At 37.9% G+C, this 14,800-nt stretch overlaps 1 protein-coding gene across 1 annotated transcript; it reads right to left on the bottom strand.

Annotated features, from left to right (window-relative positions):
• Window positions 1-8,675: 8,675 nt before the first annotated feature.
• LSM8 (LSM8 homolog, U6 small nuclear RNA associated) lies at window positions 8,676-14,794 on the bottom strand. The gene is made up of 4 exons (XM_026861649.1): window positions 14,729-14,794; window positions 13,559-13,599; window positions 12,050-12,177; window positions 8,676-8,928 (listed from the first exon to the last, which is right to left on the bottom strand). The coding sequence occupies exons 1-4, from the start codon at window positions 14,757-14,759 to the stop codon at window positions 8,838-8,840; spliced, it is 291 nt and encodes a 96-aa protein (XP_026717450.1). The 5' UTR covers window positions 14,760-14,794; the 3' UTR covers window positions 8,676-8,837.
• Window positions 14,795-14,800: the final 6 nt, after the last annotated feature.

Genomic DNA, 14,800 nt, shown 5'->3' with positions numbered 1-14,800 from the left:
GGGGGGCAGTGAGCAAGTGGCTGGGTTAAACCATGACAAAGCTTAACAGTGTAAGAAATAGCAGTGTGAAGGACTTAAACTGATTATAATTGCAATGTCTTTGCATGCCTCTTCCTAGTACAGCTAGTTTGAGAAGACTATGGAAATCACCATTACAATAGACCTCTTCTAAATGACAGCCAGAAGCATGCCAGCACAATGTGCAGGAGTGCTGGGAGGCATCAGGATACCTAGAAAAGGCACTTAGGACAAGGGGTTGAAAACCAGTTAATCAGGTTTTACTGTACCGTCAGTTTGACATATGCCTCCTCTCACCCTTTGGTTACAAGTTGTCAGGAGCAGATGGCACTGTTTCACCTGGAAATCAAGTTGAGAACTGTATTTCTTGACACTGTCAACTGTCAATATGCAAATTTTCACTGATAGCACCACCTTTCCCTGAGCTTAAGCACTACGTTAGCTGAGATTACTGTAATAGCTGACCATTCTACTACCTATTACCTATAATGAATTTTTAATCATTAATTATTACTATTAATTTAATCACTGCCACAAGCTATAAGCACAAGGACAGTGACTGTTACACAGGCAAGCAACATAGTCCATGTTTTATTCAGGTTAATGTGGACCACATTGGGCTTATGAGCACAGCTGTGTACTGCAAACGACAAGGACAATTTTAACTTTTTATATTCTCTTGACATTTCTGTTTTAACTGTAGAAATTGAATACAAATTCTGCTCCCACCTCCTAGGCCCACCCGCAGACATCTATAGCAGTGCCTCTATGTAGAATAGAGCTCTATTATAAACAACAACAACAAAAATGCCTCCACATTTCTGAACACTTGTGGCATCTACATGAACACCACTGCCAATCACTTTCTTACTGATGAAATACCAGTTGCCACAGCCTTAGAGAAAAATAACTTTTTATCTCCACTTGTAGTACCAAAACCCTGTGCATATAACTTGTTTCAAGAATGAAGACATTATTATTCAACACAAATGTTCCTCTTTAAAGGCTTTTCATGAAACAGGATAATGTTTACCTACTTCTAGAGCATCAAGGCAAAATTAATCCAGTACAAAGCTAACAGTCCTTACACAGCAGCTAGGTAGCCACAACAGAAATTATTTACCAAGAAATTTCTTGGCATCCACAATGGAGCTGAGCCAACTTCCATCAAGAAAAGGACGTATCTGGGTTTTTTTTTCCCCCCCATCTATTTTGGAGCAAGGGAGAAGTTACTTTGAACACGGGCTGAATTTAATCTTTCTATAAAGAACTGGCTGTATTACTTTCCAACTTTATGCCTAAAACAAAATCCTGTACCTGCATTTTGCCATCTGTCATACGAGGGACCCAAGTCACTGTGAGAAATTCAGCTTTCATTTTGGACATGGAAGACAAGATGTCTAGATATTCTGGGCATGCAGCAAACAGAGAAAAATATGTACCAGAAGTGCAGGGGAAAATGATACATCACTGTACTTCCTTATCTCTAGGTTATCTTCACTGATTAAGCCTTTCTGGGTGCCGTAGTAAAATCTCTGTCATTTTAGAAGTTTCTTGCTTCATTAAATTACTAAGGCTCAGGAGGCACATGGCAGAGTACATGGAAACTTCGGTGCTTTCATAAATAATGGTGAGCTGCTTAAAGTCTCACAATGATGAAGGGCATTGCTCTGGGTACATGTGTGTGTGGAAGCGTAGCATTTGCATTAGAGTAACCTGGAAATTCCCTTTCAGATAAGGGCAATTCTGCTAGCATCTGTGCTTTGCTGTTGAAACTTGGAAAAAGCATTAGAACCAAACCCAAAACTACTGACATACACAATGTGGTTGTAGAGCATCATACATGTTTTATCCACAAACAAAATGACTCCCAGACTGAAGTTTGTCTTGCTGCTTTCTGCACTAGCTAGACTTCTGAAAAATGGTGGAATCAGAAGTTAGAGCATAAAACTCAAAATTATTTGTTGGATGTTATAAACTTTGTAAGATGTTAAAGTAACCTCTAAATAAAAATAGAAAACTGTCCTGTTCATCCACATAATAATCATCACTTAAATTATAACGATATACTTTCATTCTGTTCTATTTCTCATCAGAGACTGTTTCCACTCAGATCCTGACAATTTTAACTGAATATGACTGACAACTTTTCAGTGAAGCAGTCTTTAAAATCAGAAGTGCAATTCCAGAGAGCAATCCTACCCCATTATAGTTACACAAAAGAATCTTAAGCCTGGTTTTTCAAAGACCTAGAGCATTTGCACCTCCTAGATTTAAGCCTGACTCTCATATCCAGGATGAGTTAGGGCAAACAGCAGAAGAAACATGGCAAAAAGCAAGAAGGCTGCTTCTGTTCAGTGTTGATGAGCACACACTTTCACGCACTTTGCACTTGCAGTTTAATCATGGAAATCATTCTGCACACTCCTACTGCTAATGATCTGATTGTTAAGAGAAAGGCATGCCCCAGACCTATTGACTATTTACATCTTAATGTGTCCTGTTTTTGAAATCTATTTGCAAATGACCTGGGGTTCTATTGTGTGATATTTCCTCTGCAGCATCACACGTTTTCAATCAGCACCAGCTCCTTAGCCCTAATCACTTCCTGTCTTGGCTTCTGCTCAGCACTGCAACTCACTGCAAAACAGAACTCTCGTAAATCCAGTCTGTATACCTGAAATAGTATAGATTAAGTGATACTCAGGTGGCAGTTGGCAAGAACTGTTTTTATTCATTGGAAATGTTATAAACCAAGTTTGAAATGGTTGTAAATATCTAGAGTTTTTATTGATGCATGTTTTTTTTCTGGGTTTTTTGTTTTGTTTTGTTTTGTTTTTTTGGTACACGTTGCTTTGAATACAATTTTGACAATCTATCCCCTGTATCTGAGGACACTATGTCACCTGTGTGTTCCATCAGTGCAAATAGTGCAGATCCTTGTCATACACCACCAGCAACTTTGGCCAGTTTGCAGAAATGTCACAGTGTTCATCTGCATACAGGTTCCCAACTGCATCATAAGCAGAGTTGAAATCTGAAATTACACAAGTGATAATTCCAAAAGATTTAAGCATAAAAAAACAAAGTAAGAACACTTTAAAAATAACATTTTAGGATAGGAAGCTTCAATATGAAATTCTAGTGCCTTAAAGTATTTCTGCGAATGTTTTCTCACAATTTCACAGTATTTCTCTTAATATGAATGACATGCACAATAATTATACGTGTTAAAGAGAACTTTGCTATAATGAGCACTGCTGTAAAACCTAACTTTGTTCATGTTCAACAGGTTTCTATCCTGCTTGCTTCCATGTTTTAGGAATGTCACTACTTCAAATCCAACTTCTTCGATTTCTCCACCTGTACCATTTCCACTCCAGTTTCTATGCAGAGCACCATAATCATCACTGCTGGAAAAATCAACACTAAATTAAAGATAAATCTAGAGTATAAAACAAAAAGATGGTGGTTGGACAACCATTAAAGATGTTTTAGTGGACAAAACCAGTACATTCACATGCCCTTGTGCTCCCTTGCGTAACAAACACCTCTCATTTAAAATTACAAGTAGCCAGTAAGAAGTTCAGCATTGAGTGAAATTTCTTGGCATTCGCTGGCACCATTACTAATGTAAGACTGAACAGCAGCAACAGGTTGTTCAGTGCAAGTTCCAGAGTTCCTGGAACGTGCTGCAAGGCTCCAGGAAGGAAGATATTGCTGCCTAGATAAGGTCAGGCTTTTAGTGCTAGCAAGTAGTTCTTGGCAGAAGTCTGAATATTATTGTATTTTCAGCTTTTGATTTCCACCTTCATCAGTGAAGCTTTTATTTTCTTCAAGGCAAAATGCTGCTACTGGAAGAAATACCAGCATTTCTGCCGTAACTATAAAAATTACTGTAAAAAAAGGCCCCTGAAAAGGGCCCTTGGACAGAATAGGGTACACTGGAAGACACTATCAGGAACAGGCTTTCTAGGACAAACACCTGGCTCTTTATTATTTGTCATATGTTTTTAGCCTAAGCCTGGTACAAGTTTTCCCTCCGTCACCTCAAGGCTTGGTCTGTGCAGATACCACCTTCTGGCACATCATGGTGCCATGTGGTTTCGTTGGTCTGCGAATAGCTGATACATGAAGTATGTCTTATTATTTAAGCTAAGGGAAGCTAAGACTGATACAACACAGCTTACTGAAGAACTGCAACTGAAGATTTCTTCCACTTAAAAAAAAACCACAACATAATTTGAATCAAAAAACTGCAGTTTCCCCAACTGGAAAGCAGAAAGAACATAATTAGTAAAAATTAGGAGAGTTGCATACACAGGTACCAAAATGTACCACAGAGCAAATAAAACTACCAAGAACAAACTATCTTGATGTTTCACTGCCACAACACACATTCATAGTTTCCAAGTCTCTTCAACTGAGGCTTCTACCTTCTTGAGAAGTGCCTTCATGGTCATTGTCATTCAATTCCTAAAGGAACAAGAGCTTGTGGCTTTGTATTTGTCACATTAATTGTGAAATAAATTTAATACTTTCCTAACCAGTGCACGGAGAACACACTCTGGTATTTAGGATCATTTCTATATGAATGTGCAGAATAAAACTCTTAAAAGAGTGGCACCTTGATCTTCAGCTCCAGCGCAGTGTATTTGGTATGTCTCTCAGCTGCTTTACTTATAAAATGGATCGAAGAATAAACACTAACTCTGGGAACTAAAGAAAACAGGCCATAGTTGATAGTGAAGGTTGAGTCATACAGAAATTCTCCACTATCAGAGTAAGTCCTCAAAACTTACTTTTGTTCTTTTAATTCAGTAATTTGCCTGCAGGACACATAATATTTGAAGAACTTTGCAAATATGTGAAGTGGACATGGAGACACTTCACATGGATTGCAATTAGGGGAGTTGCCCTTGGACCACAGAAAATAGCTTCTGCATTGCTTCATGCACACTAAATGAATTTAATTAATTTCTTTATAAGCCAGCTCAGTAATTTCACTGGTGGCATCCTTTTCCAGTACTCATCAGGACTTGTCTTTCCACTCCAAGATCTCTATTAAACAAACAAAAGGAGGAAGTGACCAACCTAGAGCAATGCAGGAAACTTAATGGAATATGACAATTACCTCCAATTCAGCGTTACTTCCTTTTGTCCTTAGCATCACCTTTCTCTGTCCTACTCTTTTTGTAAAATTGGTTTATTACTCTGCAAGGACTCATTTGCTCTTACTGAAGATTGCCTGTTATTTATTGGATCTTTAATCTAGGCTCTTTGCAGGAAAAGACAGTTTCCAAGAACACTATGGACTATGAACCCTTTTTCCTATCTCAGCAAGGCACTTCATGTACCCCAAGGAACCAGCTGACAGCCATACAGCCACAGTGACCAAAACTCACTGGGAGTGCCTTCAAGTCTAAAAAAGGAGTTATTCTTTTTGTTGAGCATACTTTTACCTCCAGCAAGAATAAAGCAAAGGCTCTTTGCAGACAATATGACTCATCTCCTAGGAGACATGTGCTTTGCTACATCTCTACAATCAGCAGAACCTTCGCCCCAGCCAGGGGGCACACACGGATAGGCTCAACACAGTTATGATCTGTGGTGCACCTTCCCCATTCCAGTCCTCCTTCATACTCCTCAGCATCTGAGAACTTTTCCTCAAAAATTCAGGTCTGCTTCATTTCCTGTTTTACCTCTTTACTACTTTCAGCGCTTTTGCTACACTGACTGCAGTCTGGGTTCACCTAGAGTCAAGACACATACAGAGCCTTCACACTTGCTGAGCTTCCACACTAAACTCTTCCTCCTCAGACTAACATTCTAGCTTTCTTTTTTAGAGTGACGAATACAAGGCCATCACTTCATGTCCACCTTCTGGTTTCAATCACATTTATTTTTCCTACTTTGATTAATTTTATATAAATAAATTAGTGATGTAATTAACTTCCATTGGTGACATATTTTTTATCTAGACTGCATTACAGGTTTGATTCAATAAAAGTACTGTTTCAGACTGGTTACAATTCAACTTTCAGCATCAAATACTGTTTTCCTAAGTGCTTTCTTGCCACCCTATACTTAGAGGGACCTAGTTAACCACTATAGATTCACAAGGCTATAATTTCATCTTGTAGTTTTTAAAAGCATATTGGGCCCTATTGATTTCAAGAAACCTCTTCTGACTGGGTCTCCTGGCTTTGATCCCTTCACCAGTATACCCAGAAGAGGCTTTGGTCAAATCTGGACCAAAACCAATGACATTAAATTGAAGCAAAATTTCCTGCAGAAATTGAAAAATTTGAGTGCAAGACAAAAATCACAACTCTGAAAAGCTTTATATTTCTGCTGTCTAAGCATGAAGATAAGCAAACTCCACAGCTGCCAGTCTTAAGGTTTTAGACTGAACTTTGCTTCTGAGAGGTACTGCCCACTATCCCAGTCAGGCCTGTGAGAGGGTCATCCTTCACCTATCTCACTGCAGAAGAATCAATTTGACAATGCATTGCCTATCAACCCCTTTGGGCTTTGTGCAGCTAGTTTTCACTAGGATTCCCTTCTGAAAGGGAGTTTAACTTACCTCTCTCAATCCCTTAGAGAATGCAGTAAATTAAAGTTGGCCTGTGAGTAGAGAAACATCTTGATTTCTTTAAGCTGTACCTCCCTTCCACACACACAATTTCACAGATCCAGAGAGTGCATGCAAGAGCTGAGGTCACTCACCTAAAGGGAAGAGGTTGTGGTTTGCAATCTGTTTTAAACACCTGACTCTGTAAAACGATTATTTTTCAGATCATGTTTTTCCTGCTTCAGCGATTCCTGAACTACTCTGAATTCTTATCTGGACAGTCCCTGAATTATACTGATCAGCTTCACCACCTTGGTTCCACAGCTTTGTAGCTGAATCATCACTTCAAGGACAAAAAAGTAGTTCCATCTAACATCAGCAGCTCATCATATTTTAAGTCCTCAAAAAAACACAGGACCGAGGAGCTGCATTGCAAATGATCTGCTCAAGGCAGATGGTCTTCACATACATTAACATTTCATAACTCAGCTTCAAACTCAATTCCTCAGCTATAAAGCAACAGCTTTCCTTAGTCATTCCACTGCTTCTGCAACTATTCAACCTATGTATTTCAACTATAACTCTCCTAATATATCCAAGGTTAAGTACTGTATTTAAACTCAGCTCATCTTGATTCTACTCTTTGCATTTGTATACTGAGCCCTATCATTGCTTTATCTGTCCTTTATCAATACAACTCACTTTCTATACTGTCTTGTGCTGGCATGAGTGTTTCAGTAACAAAAGGGGTGTTTGTTACATGCAATTTTGCTGACTGTTCAATGAAACAGATAGATAATTTTGACATAAGGAATTGTAGCCAGACTTTCGGTAATCACAGAAAAACCCTGATTTACCTTATTTAATGCCTGGTCAGCAATTCCCTGCAGAAATATGGACAGAAAACTACAAGACACTGCTTTACTAGGTCACAAGATGGATAAAGACAAAAAGGGTTTGCTGAGCTTCATATGCTCCACCAAGAACAACTCAGAAAATAAGCTGGAAGCTACAAGAATCAAGAGCCAGATTTCACAGAGAACAAGTATCTTCAGTTTAGTGTGTTTGGTTTCCAAACAGTGAACTTGTAATAAAAAGTACCAAATCCCACTTCATCTTATAAAAAACCAAATGTGTACATTAAAATGACTTTTCCACAGTAGATTTACATATAGGAGGGAAAAATACTGGACCTGCTGGCACACTAGAGGACAAGGAAACCAGCTTTGTCCAACAGTACCGATTTCCTCTTGCTGCCACCATACCAGTGTTTTGGCTGAGTAGTAAGATGTGGCCTAAAACACTATACTGCACATGGCTTGTCCCACTTAACTTGGCTGTTGCTGATGTTTATGAAGAGGTCTACTGTGGTTACCTGTGTTCCTTATATTCAATATTAAAGCAAATGTCATTCGAAAGAAATAATTTATCTAAAGTACTTCTGTCTTCTAAAATACATTCTAGCAAGACAATGGTTACATATTAACAAACACACAATTCTCTTTCTATAGATATTACCCAAATTTTGAGCAACACAACAGCTGCTGAGAAGAGAATGAGTTGGTGTGGAATTTAATGGGCTTCAAGTAAACGTGTGTATTTGGTTTAAGTTCTGTGTTCCTGCTCAAAAGTCTTTCTTTCTTCATTAACTTGCCTGCAAGCATTAAGGCCCTAAGAACTCCTGCACCTCCAGTACCATCTTGGGGACTAGAGAACAAAGTTTGTTAAACAACAAAACCACCTAACACATATGTAAGTCATTAATTTGACTGTGAAAGCTTTTAACATTCCTGCTTTCTATAATACACACACAAAAAAATAATCACAGTGCCCAGTTTTCTACTTACAGACAGAACTATGTTTAGGGATGGTAAAACTGACTGTTACACAATCTACTTCCAAATAATCCTGAGTTAACACAAAAAGCCTCAATTTACCTTTAGGAATGAGATATTATTTTAAGGAAGAGGTGTATATATACACAACATCAGGACTATCACTGATATTCCTTGCATTTCCCAGTGCATATTTTACAGTGAAATTATGCAAAATGAAACCCCAAAGGAAATTCAATGAAAGCATCTTTAGTAAAACGTAGAAACTTTAATTTACATGCAAAACTACAACATATTCATAATAAAAAACTGGTGACTAAACAAATTAAACAATTTGTAAAAATCATCCACGTTGTTAAATAGGTCTGTACAACCAAAGATTTACAAAGTCCCTGTACATTTTCATATTTTCAATGCACAACTGAGTTTAAAGGTTCTGCTCGAATATTCCCCAAGTCAAGAGCTGAATCTGTCTCTTCATCGATTTCACCAATGACAGCACTGCAATAAAAAACAGGTAATCATTTGTTGAAATCTCCCAGTACAAATCTGGAAAGGCACAACATTCACTTTGTTAGTGAAGACACCCCCCCCTTTTTTTTTTAAAAAAAAACCCAAAAACAAACCTGTAGAGCTCTATCCTTTGAACTTCAAATTATCATGGCTATAAGTAGAGTCTAAAGAAAGGGGGTTTGGTTTTTTGTTTTTTTTTTTTAAAGATACAGGTTATGAGAACCAAATACTACTGGTCTGGTTTTGGCAGAAGGTTAGCCTCTGAAACAAGAACTGGAAACCTAGTGAGAGAATAGCTTTTCCAGAGTAATATCTAACTGTAGCAATTTTTAAGTGCCTGTGGCATCAGATAAGCAAGATGATTTCCCTCAATACAGTCTAGTTAAATGTTGTTAATTTATCCAAGGAAGGTTATATAGTATTTCATCTATGCTACGTTAAAATTATCTGAACTAAAACACTAGTGGACTCACTAAAACTGCTTTAGAGAGAAAAGAAGATTAAGGTCATAGAAGTCATACTAGGTCAGGATGGAAACTAAACCAGAGGGAACATAAGAACAAAAAGTCTAATCCTTCTGGCATATCCATCTACTCACCACTTCAGAGACTTATGAGTGGCTTGCCGACAAAAGTGGCTGTGCCGACAAAAGTAATTAACAGCCACCAGAAACCATGTTATATTAATCCATCCAATAGCTTTCTGAATAAATTTGTAATTTTGGTCTTTGCTACATCCTACAGCAGCAATTTAAATTAAGCCATTAGCTTTCCATCTCCTTCTAATACTCCTGGTTTCACAACACCATTATAGCTGTGGTTTTCCTAAACTTAAGAGGCCTTGCCTATTCAGCCCTTCCAACAGAAAACATTTCATGCCTCTATTTATTCTCACTTGCATTCTTCATGCATTTTCATAATGCACCCCTCTAAAGATAGCAGCTTATCAGGTGTTTATGCAACAGCATGACAATGTCTGCTGGTTTAGTTTTCTTCCTAATAAACCCTAATATTCTTTCTTCCCAATTAATATTTACCAAAAAAATTGCCAGATCGCAGGGTGAGACTGAGCTTAAGAGTAAGACATCCCCATAAAGGTGTCTAGGTTCCCATGATGGTCAGTGGAAACTACAGAGGCCTAATTCAACTTGCCTTGAAACAGAAATCTGGTCAGCTGGGTAGCTTTCTTAGTTCCATTACTGCCTAGATCTTCCCTATATTGGGAGCTTACACAAATGTAAACTGCTTGTGCCAAATGAATATTCAAGTATCTCAAATTTGAGCCTCTTCAGAATTCTTGCATGAAAAGAACTTGATCCTGGATGCTTGTTACTATTCCATTTATTAGCTTTTTTTAAAGTGACACTTCAATTTAAAACATCTTAGATTAAAAACTGTCTATGATCTCAAAGCGTAAGTTTCTCTTTAGTTCACACTGAGAAATGCAGCTTTTTCATCAGGGATCTCATTCACCTAGATGTAAAAGGAACAAAGAGTATCTGCCACTCCTGAAGTCTCTTTCATAGGCTTTCTGCTTCTCATGCAGCAAAGCAAACACATATTTAAAGGGTTTGGGGTTTTTAACCTGCTTTTCTTCACAATTTTTATTACAGTTTTACAAATCACTTTCTAGTATTAATATCTTTTTTGGTTTTCCTAATTCATCACACACTTTTAAATCAGAAGTTGTCCTTTTCCTTCTAAGGACTGAATTTTTCTGATGCTACATATTCACTGCAAACTTCTAGTGACACACACTAGAATGCCTGGAAGCACTTTATCTCACAACTACTTCTTTTATTTTTCATTTTATTTTAAGCTTTCTATATTTTCTGAGAGTCCCCATTTTTGAAGTAACTGTTACTTAGCTGTTGTTTCTTTTTTCTTCTTCCTGTACAGATGCTGAATTTCATATTAGAGTTGCATGAATACAGAATTATTCCTTCTAACAAATACGTTTCTGAGTTTGTTAAGGTTACAAAAAAGAGAATAGTTTCTATAAAAGAATGTTTTGAATATATTTGAGTAATGCGTCAGCCTGCTATGGTGAAAAAGTGAAGTAGTAAACAATTGTTTGGCTTTTTATACGCATTTTTACTATCTGAATGAAGTTACTGGTAGAGCAGCATGCTTAGCCCTACCTTTGTACATTTGTCAACCTATTTATTTTGTTTAAAAGCTTAAGTCAAAAGTGACAAAAGCCTTCCAAAATGATACACTTTCTCAATGATGTTAGATAAACACACCTAGATATAAATCTAAGTCTCGACATTTCTTTGTACAGAAATATCCATTAGAACTAGAAAATTAAAACACTCATCCAGGCTCACATGCTGGTCACTGTGACATGCTCTTTTTCTGGTTGTGATAAAAAATAATCTAATTTTTTGCCATCAGTCTCAGAACGCTGCTGCAAAAAAATCATCTTCCTATCAGGGCCACTTGTCAGGCCTTCTTTCCACTTCTCTTGTAATCCTCCTGTTTGTTTGGCACAGCAGCTACCTTTCTCTGTATTTACTGAGCTTTTACTCTCATTTTGTCAGTGCATTTTATATCAGATATCAACTCATACATTTGACCTGTCACTACATTGGCTTCAGCAGTTGTTAAGACTGTCAAGCCAGAACCTTCACACATTTTCCAGATAATAAAGTGTTTCCTGTGAAAACCTCATCTAAAAAGATTCCATTAAAAGTCAACTTCGTATACTAGATTGCTGACTTCTTACACACAAGTTCTATATTATCTTCTGTTCATTCTTCTATCTTTTCCTCTGATCCTGCCTTTCACAGGCTGGAATAAAGAACATCTACACAATGCCTAGACTCAAGAAAGGAAAATGCTGAGCTTTATACTGTCCTTTCCTCAATTGGTATCAGTACATCATCTAGTTAATTTACAGCTCATTAAAGCTAGACTAACAATAGCTTAACATTACAATGCAATTAATTCTGTAACAGAAGCATAGATATTTGCTATATAATACGCCTCAGCTTTGACAATGCTGCCCACAGATACATCTGGGGCTATCAAGTTGTATACAGATACATTATATATACATATACACACACTAATCTTTATTGTTTTAAACAAGAATATGCTATACTTACACGTTATCACCTCTTACAATGTATAATCCCAGCACTACTTGCTCAACTCCTTGTGAAGAACTGAATACCCGTTCATGGCTTTCATCCAAAATCAAGTTAATGGTCTGATCAAAACCTTTGAGGGTTCCCTGAAAAAACACACAAACATAAAGCACTTCAATTACCTTTTAAATTTATCGTCTTTGCTTTCAAGGATATCTTAAACAAGGTGGCAATACTAAGGTACTAGAAAACAGATGCTCTATTCAGGTTTTATTGTCACAAACAGCTGGAGAATGAAACTTTAAAAGCAATATTCAATTTAATAAAAGTATCTATATTCACTACTGAGTGTTCATGCAAAAAGCTACAGTAATCTAGCATTAAAAGAATGAAAGTTGCTCTTTTACCAATGACAGCCCTCTAGACAACTAAATTGTACTATTCCTACACTATTTTAGTCTTCATTGTATGGAAGTTTCCAGAAATCAACTAAGTAATTAAATCAAATAACAGAAACACTGGAATCTTGCTGTCAACGCTGTTGAAATCATTCTTAACATGCAATTTAAAGTGGTATCTCTTTGAAGATTATCTTGGTTCCACAAAAGCATTAAAAAAAAATACAAAACACAGAAAGAAGAATTTCTGTGCCACTTCAATATGTTGAGAAAAATGGTAATTGATTTGTGTAATTTACCATCAGTAACCGATTAAGAAATCTAAACTCATAGAACAACCTCATTCAAACAATGGTAATATCCTTTTATATCATCTAACCATGTAATAGTGAGTCATATATGCCAATTCCATTCAAGTCTTTTTGGTAGAAAGTATCTTGTATCACAACACAAAGTTTACCAGACTAACTCCAATCAGACAGAAGATTTGGTGAAGCTAGTATTTTTCTGCTAAAAGTACTGTTTTCTCTTTCTAGAGGCCTCACAAAGCTCACTACAGACAGAAAGATATAATCCTCATGCAATGACCATACTATTAAGTTAAACTCAAAACATGAAAGAATAAAAGATAAGGTGGGGAGGAATACAAGAGTAAAAAAACCAACACAGAAGCAATAAACCCAAAACATTCACAGTCCAAGCTTGCTAATCCTCAGGTTTTCAGGCTTAAACAGAATCACACAATTCTTCAGCAACTGTCACGTGATATTTTTCTATAACCATACGGAAGAAAAAGTTTTAGTTTGAAAGTTGAAGAGCTTACTGAATTAAGAGGACATTTTAGATGGAAACCAAATTACTGAACAGAAAAATAAATGCATTTTCTTGTGCATTTCTATAGAAATGACAAAAAGTCAAAGCATTTGCACGCACAAGTTTTATCAATGGACAAAGCTAACAGGCAAGAAGTGTTTAAATTACACAGTATAAAATAACATCCACAAAACTTTAAATAAAAAAATTGTAAAGGTGTGACCATAAGTGATAATATCCTAGCATGGTTTCTTAATTGCCATGATGGAAACTCTTTACGGGGGGAAAATAGAATGTTAAAAAATACAAGTCTCACCACAATCATTCTTCCATCAGAAGTAATTACTGCAACAGTACCTGGTAGTTCATTGAGAAAATGTTTATAAAGATATCTGAAATAGAGCCATTAACATTTTCTGAAACATTCATAAGTAATATAGGTTTTAAGAGCCATTAAGAGACAGGAAAACGTATCAGCATTTTTTTTTTTTAAAAAGCAGCACAGTTGATAATATTTGACAACACAGTAGTCATTATGAAAATCTGTTTTAAAGTTTCACTTTACCCAACCGTGGAGAGTCATACACAAACATGAACACCATTAAAAGCAGACAAAAAATCTGAATTCACCTCTCTTTCCATTACTAACTGCATTACCTCAAAATTGAAACAATATAATCAGTTCTATAAACACTTGAAGGCAAGTCCTTAAACACAGCTTAGCTGTGGGCATCCTGAATCTGGCATTCTACATCCCCTCACTGAAGGTCTGACCATCCCAATCTGATGCTCATGTATCCATCATCCCGAATGACTCTGGGTTAGTATCTTGTAATTAGTGAATAAAACTGAAAATGCCCGCGCGTTATTAGGAGTAAAAAAAAAAACAAAACACAAACCCGGTTCCAAGAACACTAACTCACAGCTTTTGAGCAAATGATGTAAAGCTGGTAACTAATCACGTGTTAAGAATCCTTTAAGAGGCCTTCCCTTGTGAAACTCGTTCCTCATCACAGATAAAGTACGGATCGAGTTTGCAGCACTGGAGGCTACATAGGACGCTATCCCGTGGGTCTCTTGTAAAACTCCGTTCTACCTGCCAATCCAGTCTTATGCAAAGAGAAACCCGACAGAGCCAACCAGGAAGGACTCAAGCAGCGTAACCGCTCGCGGGAGCGGGATGCAGGAAGCCAGAGGCCCCAGCCGATACGCTTTTCACAGGCCCTCCAGTGGCGTGCCCAGGGCTAGGGATCTCCCCGCAGCTCACACCTTGCCGGCACCCGATGCCCGCATTAGCTCTGGCACCCAACCCCGTGCTGCAGCCACCAGCCCCCCAGGGCCGGGCGCCGCCCGCCCTCCGCTGCACCGAGCCCCCGGGCACCCCGCACCCGGCCTCCCCTCATGTCCGCGGGCGCGAAGAAGAGAGAAGGCCCGTTCCCGCCGCCCCTACGGCTGCCTTGAGCATTTCCACTCGCCGGAAGGATACGATTAATGTAATTCTCCAAAGCAGAGGTCATGGCGGCAGCTCCCGCGCTTCGCCTCACACCGGCAGCCACCT

This window comes from Athene cunicularia, assembly GCF_003259725.1.
Source record: "Athene cunicularia isolate RWA chromosome 1 unlocalized genomic scaffold, athCun1 chr1_part2, whole genome shotgun sequence".
NCBI lineage: Eukaryota > Metazoa > Chordata > Aves > Strigiformes > Strigidae > Athene > Athene cunicularia.
Note: the sequence above shows the minus strand (reverse complement) of the source record. Positions and strands in the feature narration are given on the sequence as shown.